Below are 12,816 nucleotides of genomic sequence, written 5' to 3' on the forward strand. Positions count from 1 at the left end.
GCCCTTGCCCACCGAGGTCAGCAGAAAGGGTGCCTCGTGCTCCCCAGGCCCCCATAACATCAGCTGTCCTCAGCACAGCACCTGTCCTCCAGGATGGTTGTTTGCTTCTGGCTCTCCCAGGCCCAGGGCTCTTGGGGGGCAGGGCTGAGCCTCACCAGGGTCTCCAGCCCAGCCGTCTCTGCTTCAGTCCTGCACTGGGCTCCCTGGAGAAATACCCCAAGCACTGGGCACACCACCTGCGCCCACCCCCCCACCCCCAGTAAGCAGAGAGTCCCTGAGTGTGTTCAAATCTCAACCTCACAGTCACCAGCTGGTGTTCCAGTCTGAATATGTTGGAGAAGCAACACACTAATCCAGATATAACCTAAAGTGGGGCCTGACACGGAAAGCATTCCTTCCACACTCATGCTTTGCGACCTGTGGGCACCTAACTGGGGCTCACTTCACCTTTGCGGACGCGCAGGTGAGGGATCCAACACAGGCCCATGAAGCCCCTCCCTGGGCAGATGTGCTCTGGGTTCTGCAGGGCCAGCAGGGCAGGGCCTGCTGTGTCCGCCTGTGACCGGCGATGGACCCAGAGCAGCACAGCCTGGATGTGGGTCTGAGACCCCAAGATGACAAGACTGCCAGGGCCTGATTCTCTCCGTCTTTTGTGGGGCGGAAGGCAAACAAAGCCCTCAGCTGTTTCCTGACTCCCACCCAAAACTCGTGGTCTCGACACCACCCTCCAAGGAGAGTCTGCGTGCTCAGATTGAAACCAAGTGTGTTTCCAGCCCTGGTTTCTGTGCCCTGCAGCAGTGAGGCATCTGTGGCTGGGAACCCAGGGTCAGGACCCCTCATCTGCCCAGAGGCCTTGGAAACAAAGCAGAGAACATGGCGATCTTTCAAGGAGATGCAAAGATCAGAAGTGCCCAAGGAGTGGGTGAGTTTCTGGAATGAATCAGGCACTGGCCCGACGTGAACTGCACAGGGGAGACTCAAGCCAGCTTCCATCACAGCTCCATCTCCGCTGGGCGTGTCTGGTGTTAACCCAGGGGCCTCAGGTCACCTGTGGGCCCATCACTCAGCAGCTGGGCATTTGAGCAAGTCTGTGCCTCAGTTTCCTCACCTCTGAGTGGGGCAACAACAGAGCTCCCCGCACTCCCCCCCCAGGTCACTGTGAGGGGATCAGATGTGGCCCAGGGAAAGCCCTGAAGACAGGGCCAGCCACATGGTACACACAGATGTGCACAGCAGGTGGGGGCTTCTGCACAGGCGGCACGGCTAAGCTGGGGGTGGGCATCTTAAGCAGCAGCCTCTCTGGGGGAAGGAAAACACGACAAAGCCTGGGTGAGCTGGAGAAATGGGAGGGGAGGTGTGATCAGGTGGCAGTGGGGGCTGGCCTTCCTCAACTCGTCCAGACCACCTGGCGGAACGAAGCCTCCTCTCAGCAGCCTGGGACTAAGGGAGAGAAGGCCCAGCGTCCTACCCGAGGCAGGGGAGGCGGTCAAGAAAGCACCCCCCAACACACACACACGACACACACGTGCACACAACTAGCATGGGGCATGAGCCTCCCTTGGGGGAGAGAAGGAATTTGTGGCACGCACACAGAAGCCAGACACGCATGGCCCCGAGCTAATATGAAGACCAGTCACCAAAGAGGTTCTTGGTGGGTGGGGGTCAAAAAACAGCAGGTGCCCTTTCTAGGAGGGTTGAAGAGGATCTCCGTGAAGGACCCAGGGGGCCAGGCTGCTTGGTAACATGAAGCACAAGGCACCCACTATCTCGGGGCCCCAATGCTGGGTGCCTGCAGGGGACGAAGGGGCCCGTGCTGAGCATGCACGCTCCCATACACACCAGGGCCTGAGGAACATCTCCCCGAGGCACATGGTCCTGGCACTGGTGTGATCCCCATGTGACCCCACGGGGCTGGTATGGTTGTGCCTACTTTACAGTTGCAGAAATGGGCTCAGTGTGGCCTCCTGACGCCCTCAGAGGCATGGAGCTCAAGGGCCTGGGCCAAGACGGACCTGTCTCTGGCCCTCCCTGGGCCACTCATGGCCCTGACAATCAGTAACAATCCACGGGGACAGACACGCGCTCCAGGGAGTCCCAGCTGAGAAACATTCCCGGAGAACTGGCGCTGGAGTCACCTGCAGAAAGCGTTTTATAAGCTGTCGGTTTCAACACAGTGAATCACAAAATCCATTTAACTGTCCACAAGCAGCATCGCTTTTACAGAAAAGTCACCGAACGGATCCTCTCACACAGTAAGGAAGAACGGTGTTCGGGAAATCTCTGTTCGCACTGAGTGTGTGTGTGTGTGTGTGTGTGTGCGCGCGCGCGCGTGCACGTGCGCCTGCATGCGTGTGTATACACACGGGTGCATAGGCACCCACGTCAGGTGAGGATGGCACAGTGTTTCCTGCTGTAGGTCAAGGTCAGGAAGTTTAGGAGGCAGTGGGGCCCTCAGGATGGGGAGGATTTCAGCAGGGGGAGGGGGTGGAGGAGGGCACATTCTGGGTGGGGCAAAGGGAGGTGGGGAAGCATGGGGGCAGGCCCGGAGAATGTGGACCAGTGCTGGTGTGCTGGGAGATGGGGACCTGGCGCTCAGGGTGGGACTGCACGACCCTATCTGTAATCAGAGTGAATAGTCTACACTGCGGGGCCGGTTCCATTGAGAGTAAGACATCCAGCATACTGGAAAGCCTTGGGTAAAGTACCAGAAAGAACACTGCCAGTACCAGTGACATTTCCCACAAACATCAGAGCCAGAGGCTTGGGGCTCCTTCCATCCACAGGAGCCCCGGGAGCGTGAAGACACTCAGACCAGGCCAGTGCTCCAGCCCAGGGACCAGTCCTGAGTGCAGCTCCCTCCTGGCGTATCTCCATCACAGGCCAGACCCATAACCATTATCACCCTGAGCCCTCACTTTTCCGCTCCAGACCAGGTTCACCTGTGACACCCACGGCCACTCAGGGCCATGCTCAGTGGGCAGGAGGTGGATGGAAGATGGACCAAGCCCTAGCACTCCTGCCTGAGGGTCAGCGAGGCAGTTGGTCCCATGATCAACTGTCCTGTCCCACTCTGGTCCTCACACCAGCTCACCTCTGCCCCTGGAAGGTGCCTCCGGGGAAGGCCTCGGGGAGCAGAAACCTGAAGAGGCCCCAGAGTGCCAGGGCGCAGGGCAGCCCTTAGCAGTCCAGCTTGGGGATGGAGGATGATCCCGAGGGCACTGGGGACCCAGGCCTAGGTGCATTCCAGGGTGGCAGCTGGCCCCTAAGGGGAGTGGCCATGTGGATCCCCAGACCAAGAAGAGCTCCCTGGCCAAATGGCCCTGAGGAGTGGCCATGACGGGCAGGAGACCACATGGGCTCCCCCGAGCACCATGTGGGACCAGGGCTGGAGTAGTGGGGGAGAAAGTCTTCCTCTCACTCCACAGTGCCTGGTGTGGAACCAGCCTGGAGTGTGCACAAATCAGTGCCGGAGCCATCAGATCATAAATAAAATAGGGAAACGTGACTTCTGCTACCACCCAAGTCCGTGCATCAAGAGCAAAGCCCGCTGCGCATGTGGGAGCCCAAGGGACCCGGCCCACAGGAGGAACCAGGCAGGGCACCTGGGCCCAGGACTTGCTGCCCACCTGGCTTCCAGCCCCAGCCCCTTACCTGTTCGGTCTGCTCTTTCTCGGCTCCAAGCACTCGGGGCCCGAGCCGTAGCTGGGGCAGCTGTGTCTCCCATGTCTGGCCCAGGGCCAACCTGGGGTCCAGGAGCTCGGGGCGCCTCACTCTTGTCCTGCTCCAACGAGGCAGTAGCATTGAGCCTTGAGCGGGCCTGGGGCTGCAGCAACGGAGGAGGCTGTGGGCCAGAAGGGCTGGCAGGGGGCGCACCGGGGTCCATCCTGCCGGCCAGAAAAACCAAGGGTCAGACGCACAAGGGCGGCCAGGCCCAGCCTGCTCTGGCCTCAAGTGCTGGGCAGAAAGGGGACAGAAAAGAGAACCGGAGGTGGGGAGGGTGGGGGGGGGCAGTGCCTGGGTGGCTCAGTCGTGAAGCGTCTGCCTCTGGCTCAGGTCATGATCCCAGGGTGGGAAGCCTACTTCTTCTCCCACTCCCCCTGCTTGTGTGCTTGTGTTCCCTCTCTCACTGTCTCTCTCTGTCAAGTAAATAAATAAAATCTTAAAAAAAAAAAAAAAAAAGAAAGAAAGAAATGGGGTGAGGGCCGCCTCATGCTCTGTATGAGATCTCACTCAACCTCATGGCAGCCCCAAGACCGTGCCCATTTCACAGATGAGGAAACTGAGGGAAGAAATCCACTCAAGGCCTCTGGCTCAACGGGCCCCATCGCAGTCATGAGCTTGGGCCCTACATCTTCAGGCCTGAAGTCCCCTGCCTCAGCAGGCACAAGCCCTGTGATCTCAGTGTCCTTGCCTGAGCAGCAGGGATGGTGCAAAGTTGTTTGAGGGTCCAGTGAGATAATCCACACGGAGCACTGAGCACAGTGCCTGGCTTGGGGAGCTGAAGTGTGGCCTCCACCTTGTATGTCCCCCCTCCAATCTGTGAAGGTGACCCTACTTGCAGATGTAATTAAGGATCTTGAAATGAGATCATCCTGGATTAGGATGGGCCCCCATCCAATGACCAGTGTCCTGAGAAGAGGAGGGAAACACAGAGACATAGAGAGAAGAATGTCATGTGAAGACAGAGCATGGGACAGGAGGTGCGGCTGCAAACCAAGGGCCACCAGGGGTCATCACCTTCACCACAAGCCAGGAGAGAGGTGGGGAAGGATGACCTCTCAGAGTTCCCAGAAGGAACCAACCACGGAGTAAGAGTTAAATGTTAGCAGGTAAACGAAAGGAGGATTGGATGCAGGGGAGGAGGAAAGGGGTGGGGGGCCAGGAAGGGGGGAGGCAAACAACCCATGAAGCCAGGATTTAGGCAGATGTGCCCGATGGCAAAGCCCTCTGTGCCAGGCCTGAAAGACAGGACAAGACCCACCAGGCTTGGATGCCACCAGACATGAATATGCACTAAAAGGCAGAGTGAGGTGCCCAAGAACAGAGAATGGACTGGAACAGACTAGAGAGCCTGGTGCTTCTACAGCCCTCTCATGACAGGGAAAGGGCTCAGTCAGTCAGTAAAAGGGACCTCATGTGCTGATTAGCAAAATGGCAGAAACCACCACTGACACAATGGAGCTGAAAGCTCTGGGAGGTGCTCCAGCCCCAGGATCCCCAACCTGGGGGCCCTGGATGGGCTTCAGAAGACATAGACCCCTGAAACTGTCGGGACAACGTGTGCACTGGATGGGGGACCCGGGTGGCTTTTCCTTAGACTCCAAAAAGATGCTATGACCCTCCCCAGACTCAAGGCCACATCCGTCCTCTTCACTGAGATGAGGAAAGCGAGCAGAGCAGGGAGAGGCTGCTCATGTGGAGATCTGGCCCCGTGCCCCCCAGCTCTGTGGTCCTGAGCAGGCCATGTCCCTCTGCTTCCTCCACTGTAAATGGGACAAGTCAGCTCACGAGAGGGCCCCGTGAGGACCAGATGAGAGGACAGGCTGCATATGGGGGCCAGGCATCCCCAAACGCCCAGTGCCAGGCAGCAGGCCTGCCACAGTAGGGGCCCCTTGGATGTTTCTGGAGATGACTGTCACAGGAAGAGCTGCAGTGGCCCCAGGAGCCACATGCCTGTTTCCAGGGGCTACACAACCAGGCCTGCCCTGTCCCCAGCCACAGTGGGTCCTGAAGATGGGATCTGTGTCCGCCAAACAACCCCACAGATTTCAATCTGCACATTCCTCCATCTGAAACACTGAGTCCTTATTTTAAAACATCCCCCAGGGGCAAGACAAAAGCACGGCCGAGCCACGTGAATCTGCTTGGAAATCAACACACTGCTCGGTGCTGTTTTCAAACTGCAGGCTTCAGGGAACCCAAACAAGAGGCGGCGTCTATGAAACTTGCCATTCAGCTGCAAGTGTAGACCAGAGCGAGCACGTAGCCAGGAGTGGGCCGGGGAAACCCGCGGTGACAAGCCACACAGAACCAAGTCATGCGGGACACCCACCCCCTGACCCAAGATAGCCAACACGTCAGTTCTTCAGACCACATAGGGCCACATCCTACCAAGCCACCTCCCATGGCCCGCTGCCCCCAGGATCAAGAGCCATCTTCTCGGAACAGCAGAGCACAGCTCGCCTTGACGAGAGCCAACTTGCACCGCCGCACCTGTGTCGGGAACAGCAGCAGGAACGGACGTGTATCTGGGCTGCGCTCTGCTCTCCGCGCTTCCCGTGCATGTTCTCGGGGGTGGGGGACTGCACACAGTGCTGGGAGCCGGGTACCGCCACTAGCCAGTGTGACAGGCAGATGGGTGGCTTAGCCTTCAATCCTCACTCCGTTTCACAGACAAGGAAATGCGGGTCCAGAAAGGTAGGATACGTGCTCGAGGCCACACAGCTCACGGTGTCAGAGCTGGAATTCAACTCCACAAAGCCCATTTCTGAAAAAGGGGCCTCTCACAATCCAACCCCAGCCACGCCTGCCCTTCTCTCCCTGCCCCTCCCAGAGCTGCTATGTGGCCTGCGCAGGTGCTCTGGCAGAGAGAGAGCCCTCCTCCTCCAGTGCTGGGGCCCAAAGTGCCTCCTTCCTGGGAGTGTCCCCGCTGCCTCTGCTGAGTCCCATCTCAGGTAGAACCATCCTCTACCAGCAGACCCCTGGCCAATGGGACACAATTTTTACTAACACGTGACATGGGGAGTGAGTCCCAGTTTTACCCAGGACCTGCAGCGACTAAATTTCACTCACTGTGTCTCAGTTTCCTCATCTGTAAAATGGGAAAAACACCTCCCATGGAGGGGTGCCATAGGGATTAAGGGCATGAAAGAAGAGAAAGTAATCTGCAAACCATAAAGCATTAAAACGAACAAACAACCAAGCAAGCAAGCACACCCAAGCTGGTCCTCCTGGGTGCTACACCAGGGCCTGGTCCGTTGAAAAACACATTCTGGGAGGAACCACAGGGAACCACGGGTTCTGAGTGGCCTGTGGGTTAAGTATAAGGCATATCATACGACAGTAAAAATAACTGTTTTTTTTTTTTTTAAGATTTTATTTATTTATTTGACAGAGAGAGAGATCACAAGTAGGCAGAGAGGCAGGTAGAGAGAGGGAAACAGGCTCCCCGCGGAGCAGGGAGCCCAATGCGGGACTCGATCCCAGGACCCTGAGATCATGACCTGAGCCAAAGGCAGTGGCTTAACCCACTGAGCCACCCAGGCACCCTAAAAATAACTGTTTTAAGTAAAATCTCTGCTTAGTAAGAATGGAAGAGTAAAAGAAAATTAATTTTCGGGGTCTCTGAGAGTTGCTCAAGCCCTTTGGGGAGAAAAGGGCTTATTATTTACAAATGAGACAACTCACTGCCAGGGTTGGGTCACAGGGAGGATCACAGACCATCTCCTGGTGGAAGGACCCACATGGCGGTCCCGCCTTTCCTGCTGTTACGTGTTCTCTTGCCTGGGATGCTGCGAGCCCTGCAGGCGGGGGCTGCGTCTCCTTACCCTGGAGCACCTGCTGCCTGGCCTGGCATGTATCCCGGATCTCATGTGCAAGGTACACAGGGACAGCCTGCTCTCGGGGAGGCAGCAAGCTTAGGGGACCTTACTGTGTGACTTCAAGCGATTCCCACCCTGCAGACCCCAGCACCCCGAAAGCAAACAGGGAGCATCTACCTGCCTCGGCCCCAGCTCCAAGACCCCTCCAAACTGTCTGCTAGGGGGCCACCAACCCCACTGCCTGCTGATGGCCCCAGCAGTAGCCTGGAAGCCGTCATTGTGTAAGACCAAAAAAGCAAAGTGGCTGGCATTCTTTCCACGTGAGTACCAAGGCATATTTTTATCCCATCAAAACACAAAATACCAACACTGAGGAGCTCGGCTGAGGAGCTGCAGGGACCGTGCCTCTAGGGAGACGTGGAGCAGAATGGCCACGTGTGGTCTTCTGCCCCAAACGCTCTAATCTGGCCCCACTCTGCTCCCCTCCCTGGGGTGAGGGGCAGCCCCACCTCTGAAACAAGCCCCCACGGGAAGGCTTAAAGTTGCTCCAGCACCTTCTGACCTGGGCCTCCACACTAGAATCCCAGCCCCTGCAAAGAAGCAGGAACGCCCACAGGTTTCACATGCGAGGGTGTCTGACGTGGCCACTTTCTGGCACCGTCCAGAGGGGAGTTAAGAACATTACATCCCCTCGGCACAGTGCTATCCTACAAAGATGTTAGCCATGACCCCATATACAAATAAACATTTATGGTCAAGGAAAATGTTGGTATAACACTGTTAAGCCAGATTTAAAGCAGCATGAGAATTATCCTGTCTCTTTAGAATGAAAACGACATCTACCTGCAGAAAAAGATGAAAGACAAAATACTGGCTCTCTCTGGGTGGAGGAATTATGAGTGGTTTTATTTTATTCTTTTTTGTAATTGTATTTCCCTAATTTTCTATAATAAACATATAAGGTGTTTGAAACAAAAACAAAATATATTTTACAACCTGCCTGTGACTGAGCTCTAAGGGAAAGGGCCCCGGGGGGTTACCCAGCATCTGGAGTGTCTGCTCCAGCATGGCCTGGCTCAGCCCTCTGGCAGAGGGCTACTCCTCAAGACAAGGGCACAAAGCCCTTGGAGGCTCCCAGATACCTATTTTTGCCCCAGAGTATCAAGGGCCAAACCAAGGAACATTCCGACACCACTCAATGTGCCAAGTTCATAGAAACAAAGTGGGAGGCAAGTTGGGAATGCCCCAGTCCTTCATCAAGGACAGCCACAAGCGTCTGCTGAATGGCTGAGTCCGTACTACACACCTGCTCTGAGCCAGGCCCCAGTGGGTCAGCAGACACGGACTGGGGGCTGATCCTTCGCCAGGCACAGTGCTGGGCCTCCCTGCCCCAGGCAGCAATACAGCTGGCCTTGGAGCGCTCACACCCAGTGGGAAGGATAACACCTAAATTGACAACTACAAAGACGAGCAGCATCTGGGACTGCAAACACCTAGTGGGGGAAGGGGGTCTTGCTAGCCTTAGGAAGGCAGGGGAGGGACTGTGGAAGAGGCCTTGACTCAGCCTTCCAGTCAAGCGGGTGTGAGCCAGGTGAGGGTAGAAGGAAAGAGGAATGGAGGAGCATGGGCATTCCAACAGGGGACTGTCCTGGAGAAAATGCAGTGGAGGGAGAGTGACCAGCCGTGTGGCCAGGAAAGTGCAGGTGGCTGGGAAGTGACCGCTGGGGATGGGACACAGGAATGAGAGAAAAGGCTGTGTGGGCAGAAAGGGCAGGTCCCAAGGGCCTGAAGGAACGCTGAGCTTTGGAGGCAGAGCTGAGCCTAGGGCCAGAATGAGTTAGGGAGGACAGTGCTGAGCAGGGAGGTGACAATTAAAGAAGCACCGGGGTGGGGGTGGGGGCGCCTGGGTGGCTCAGTGGGTTAAACCTTGAGCCTTCAGCTCAGGTCATGATATCAGGGTCCTGGGATTGAGCCCCACATCAGGCTCTCTGCTCAGCGGGGAGCCTGCTTCCTCTTCTCTCTGCCTGCCTCTCTGCCTCATTGTGGTCTCTCTGTCTCATTGTGGTCTCTCTGTTAAATAAATATTTAAAAAAAAAAAAAAAAAAAGAACCACCTGGGCTGTGTGGGGACAGGATGGGGAGCCCAGGGATGGGGCTGGGTGACCATCTGGGGAAAGGTAAGGAGGCCTGGACCAGGGCAAGCATCTGACTGCAGCTCTGGGGCTGGGAGAGACAGGAGTATTGCCAACTGAATGTGAGGGGTGGGGGAGCAGAGGGTGACTTGGTTTGTGTCTGGGGCCAGCACAGCAGTGCTACTTTGAGGTGGGGACGTGGGAGAGGGCAAGAGCCATATAAAGCATAAAGTTCCCTCCCTGTTAGGATTCTTATCATTGCCATCACAGAGCAGGGTTTGGTCTCTGTCCTAGGGCTCAGGCATCTCTGGGAGGGGGGCCAGGACTGAGCTGGAGTCCCCTCTTTGACCAGCCCCCAAGGCCTGTTGAGCCCTGGTGTAGGAGGGGCTGGGAAAGCATGAGCAGGGAGCCCCCCTCCCCACGAGTCTTCCATCCTGGGAGAGAAGGTGTGATGCGGTCTCCCAGCAACCTTCCCTGTGCTCAAAGGTCCATCTGCTTGGGGGTGTGGGGGGTGCAGCGGTGCAGCAAAGGAGTTGTTTTTTTTTTTTTTTTTAAAGATTTTATTTATTTATTTGAAACAGAGAGAGAGATCACAAGTATGCAGAGAGGCAGGCACAGAGAGAGAGAGGAGAAAGCAGGCTCCCCGCTGAGCAGAGAGCCCGATGCGGGCCTCGATCCCAGGACCCTGAGATCATGACCTGAGCCGAAGGCAGAGGCTTAACCCACTGAGCCGCCCAGGCGCCCAGGAGTTGTTTTATAAGCGAAGTTTCCTCTAAATCTCTGGTCAGACACCACGGGGCTCCCATGAGAAGCCCATCCCCTTGGAGACACGGGGCCAGGACCGGGCAGTGGAAAGCGTGGCCTCTGGGCTTCTGCTGACATGGCACCCTTGCTAGGGCCGCAGTAAGAACAGGCGACCAGCACAGAGGTCCCCAGGGCACTCTGCAAGTGACAGATCCTACCAGAAGGGAAAGCCCTTCACAAACAGGCCAAATGCCAGGGTCACTGTCCAAGGTGAGGAGAGGCAGGACAGGGCTTGCTTTCAATGCAGACCCTGGGCAGGGAAGGCTTCCCCCAGGCTCTATGTGATCCTGGACAGGTCATCCGTCCCCAGGGAGCCTCAGCTCCATCATGTGTCCACTGGGGCTCTAATTCCCACTCCTGTAGGACTGGGGTGGGGGAGGGGACTGTAAATCTGGTACAACTGTTAGCTCCTTGGAATTCTCAGCACCAACTACAAGAACTGCGCGGGGCGGACATGGCTCCATCACATCCCAAAGGGCCAGGCGAGATTCCTCAGAAAGTTTCCATCTGTCACAATGGAAATTCATGGTGCGGAGGGCCAGCCAAGGGCCGGGTTCACCGGAGCCAAGCCGGGACCGAGAGGGACTGCCCCTTCCCCTGCCCATCCCCTTACCTAGGAGCAGCCTCGGGGACAGTGAGCCCTGCACTGATTCTAAGTGGGTAGTGGGGGCTTCAGCTTGACCCAGGGGCTGCCCCCCCATCCCGGCGGGCCGGGTCCCCGGTGTGGGCTGGACCCCCGCCCATCCCGCGGCCCCACCCGCGCCCCCGCGGGCACTGAGGGCCGCCCTGGGTGCCGCGGAGTCCGGCCGACAGCCGCGGGGGAAGGGCCATGACGGGGCACCTCGAGACTGGCGCTGCGGGACGCAGAGTGGGGCGTCTCCGGCCACCCTCCCGCCATCCGCGGGCCCCCCGGGGCTACGGCCGTTAGCCGCTCGGTGCCCGCAGCGCGCGGGGCTCCGCGACTCCCGAGGGGGCTCACCCCTCCCCCGGAAGTCCCAACCCAGGCGCCGGCGGGGGTCGCCGCGGGAGTCGTCGTGCGGGCGGGACCCCAGCCCCTCGCCTTCTGGGGACCTTGTGCGGGGGACCCTGGGGGCAGCCGCACAGATGGAGAAACTGAGGCCCGAAGTGGGCGGGGCCTCCCGGCTCCCTTTCCAGTCCCCCGCGCGGCCGTCCTCCGCTCCGAAGTACTCACCAGGCCGCAAGTGGGCCGCACGCGACTCCGCGACGCCTTCCGGCCTCCCGGCCTGTGGCAAAGTTATTCGCGAGGAGCCGGACACCTAGAGGCGGGAGCTAGGACGCCGTGCGGAGGGAGAGACGCGAGCAGCTGAGAGAGCGGAGGAGCGCGGCCCTCCGCGAAGGGGCGGGGCCGGGGGCGGGGCCGCAGGCCGCGCTCCACTCCCGATGCGGCTCGGAAGACCCGGCGCCGGCTCGGTCCGCTGTGCGGCCAGTAAGCCTGCCAATCATCTCGTGCCTCCGCCAATCACGGGGCGCCTCGCCTGGCTACCGCCGACCGCCCACTGGTGTAGCCTGGCCCGAGGGCGCCGGGGCGGGTCCGACCCGCCCACAGCGAAAGTTTCCAAGCGGAGTCGGCCCCGGCCTGGCCCACCGCGTGCTGGCCCCGCCCCACCCCGCCCCGCCCCGCCCCGCCCGCAAGGCGTTCAGTTGCAGAGGGAGGTGCTGTGCTTCTCCATCTGTTAACAGGTGGTTGGACTCTTGGACAAGACTCAGGCCACCTTTCAGCCACCACTCTGGCCGCAGGGCCCCCAACTTCAGATTCATAATCACTGCTATTGCAGTATTAACTAACAATTGAGGGCCTGCTGTGCGCTAGACCTCTTAATCCCAGCCGTGCCAGAGGCAAAGAGGGCTCCCCTGATACAGCAGCAGGGAAGGAAAACTATGGCCCATTTAAATGCGTACAAGTAACCAAGTACAGCTTTAAATGCACGCAATCAAATGCAATGTCGCACGCTTTTCACAAGGTAATTATGGGATTCACCTTAAAAAATACATTAATGGGGGTGGGGGTGGGGGATGACGCAAGGCTCAGGCAGTTTTGGAAACCCTCTTCTTTCAGTCCTGCCCTGTGTCTGAGGAGGTGTAGTTTGGAGATGCGGGGGAAGGTCTGTCCTTCAGTCAGGCCCTTGGGAAGATGAGGTCCTGGCCGGTGACCCACCCTGGGCTGTGTCTGCTCTGTGTCTGGTCCTCACAGCCAACCTGGGATGCCTGTCCTCGGTCATGGCAGAAGCTGCCTCAGAGTGGCTGCCAGAGATCTGTTACCAACATGTGGGGAGCAGATCCCAGTTGGTTTGGGAGGTGGACTCTATATACCAAACACAC

General features: G+C 58.1%; 1 protein-coding gene across 3 annotated transcripts in view; it reads right to left on the reverse strand.

Moving 5' to 3' along the window:
- Nucleotides 1-11,864, reverse strand: part of WFS1 (wolframin ER transmembrane glycoprotein) — a 30,808-nt gene extending 18,944 nt beyond the window's left edge. Inside the window, exons 1-2 of one of the 3 annotated variants that reach the window (XM_047718822.1) lie at nt 11,669-11,864; nt 3,652-3,884 (exon numbers count right to left, since the gene is read on the reverse strand). In XM_047718822.1, the coding sequence (XP_047574778.1) occupies nt 3,652-3,883 (232 nt within the window). In that variant the 5' untranslated portion in view covers nt 3,884; nt 11,669-11,864. Of the gene's footprint in view, nt 1-3,651; nt 3,885-6,183; nt 6,380-11,317; nt 11,418-11,668 lie in introns of those variants that run through there. The other 2 variants (XM_047718824.1, XM_047718821.1) reach the window with 2 other exon arrangements.
- Nucleotides 11,865-12,816: the final 952 nt, after the last annotated feature.

This window comes from Lutra lutra, chromosome 2 (assembly GCF_902655055.1).
Source record: "Lutra lutra chromosome 2, mLutLut1.2, whole genome shotgun sequence".
In the NCBI taxonomy this organism is placed as follows: domain Eukaryota; kingdom Metazoa; phylum Chordata; class Mammalia; order Carnivora; family Mustelidae; genus Lutra; species Lutra lutra.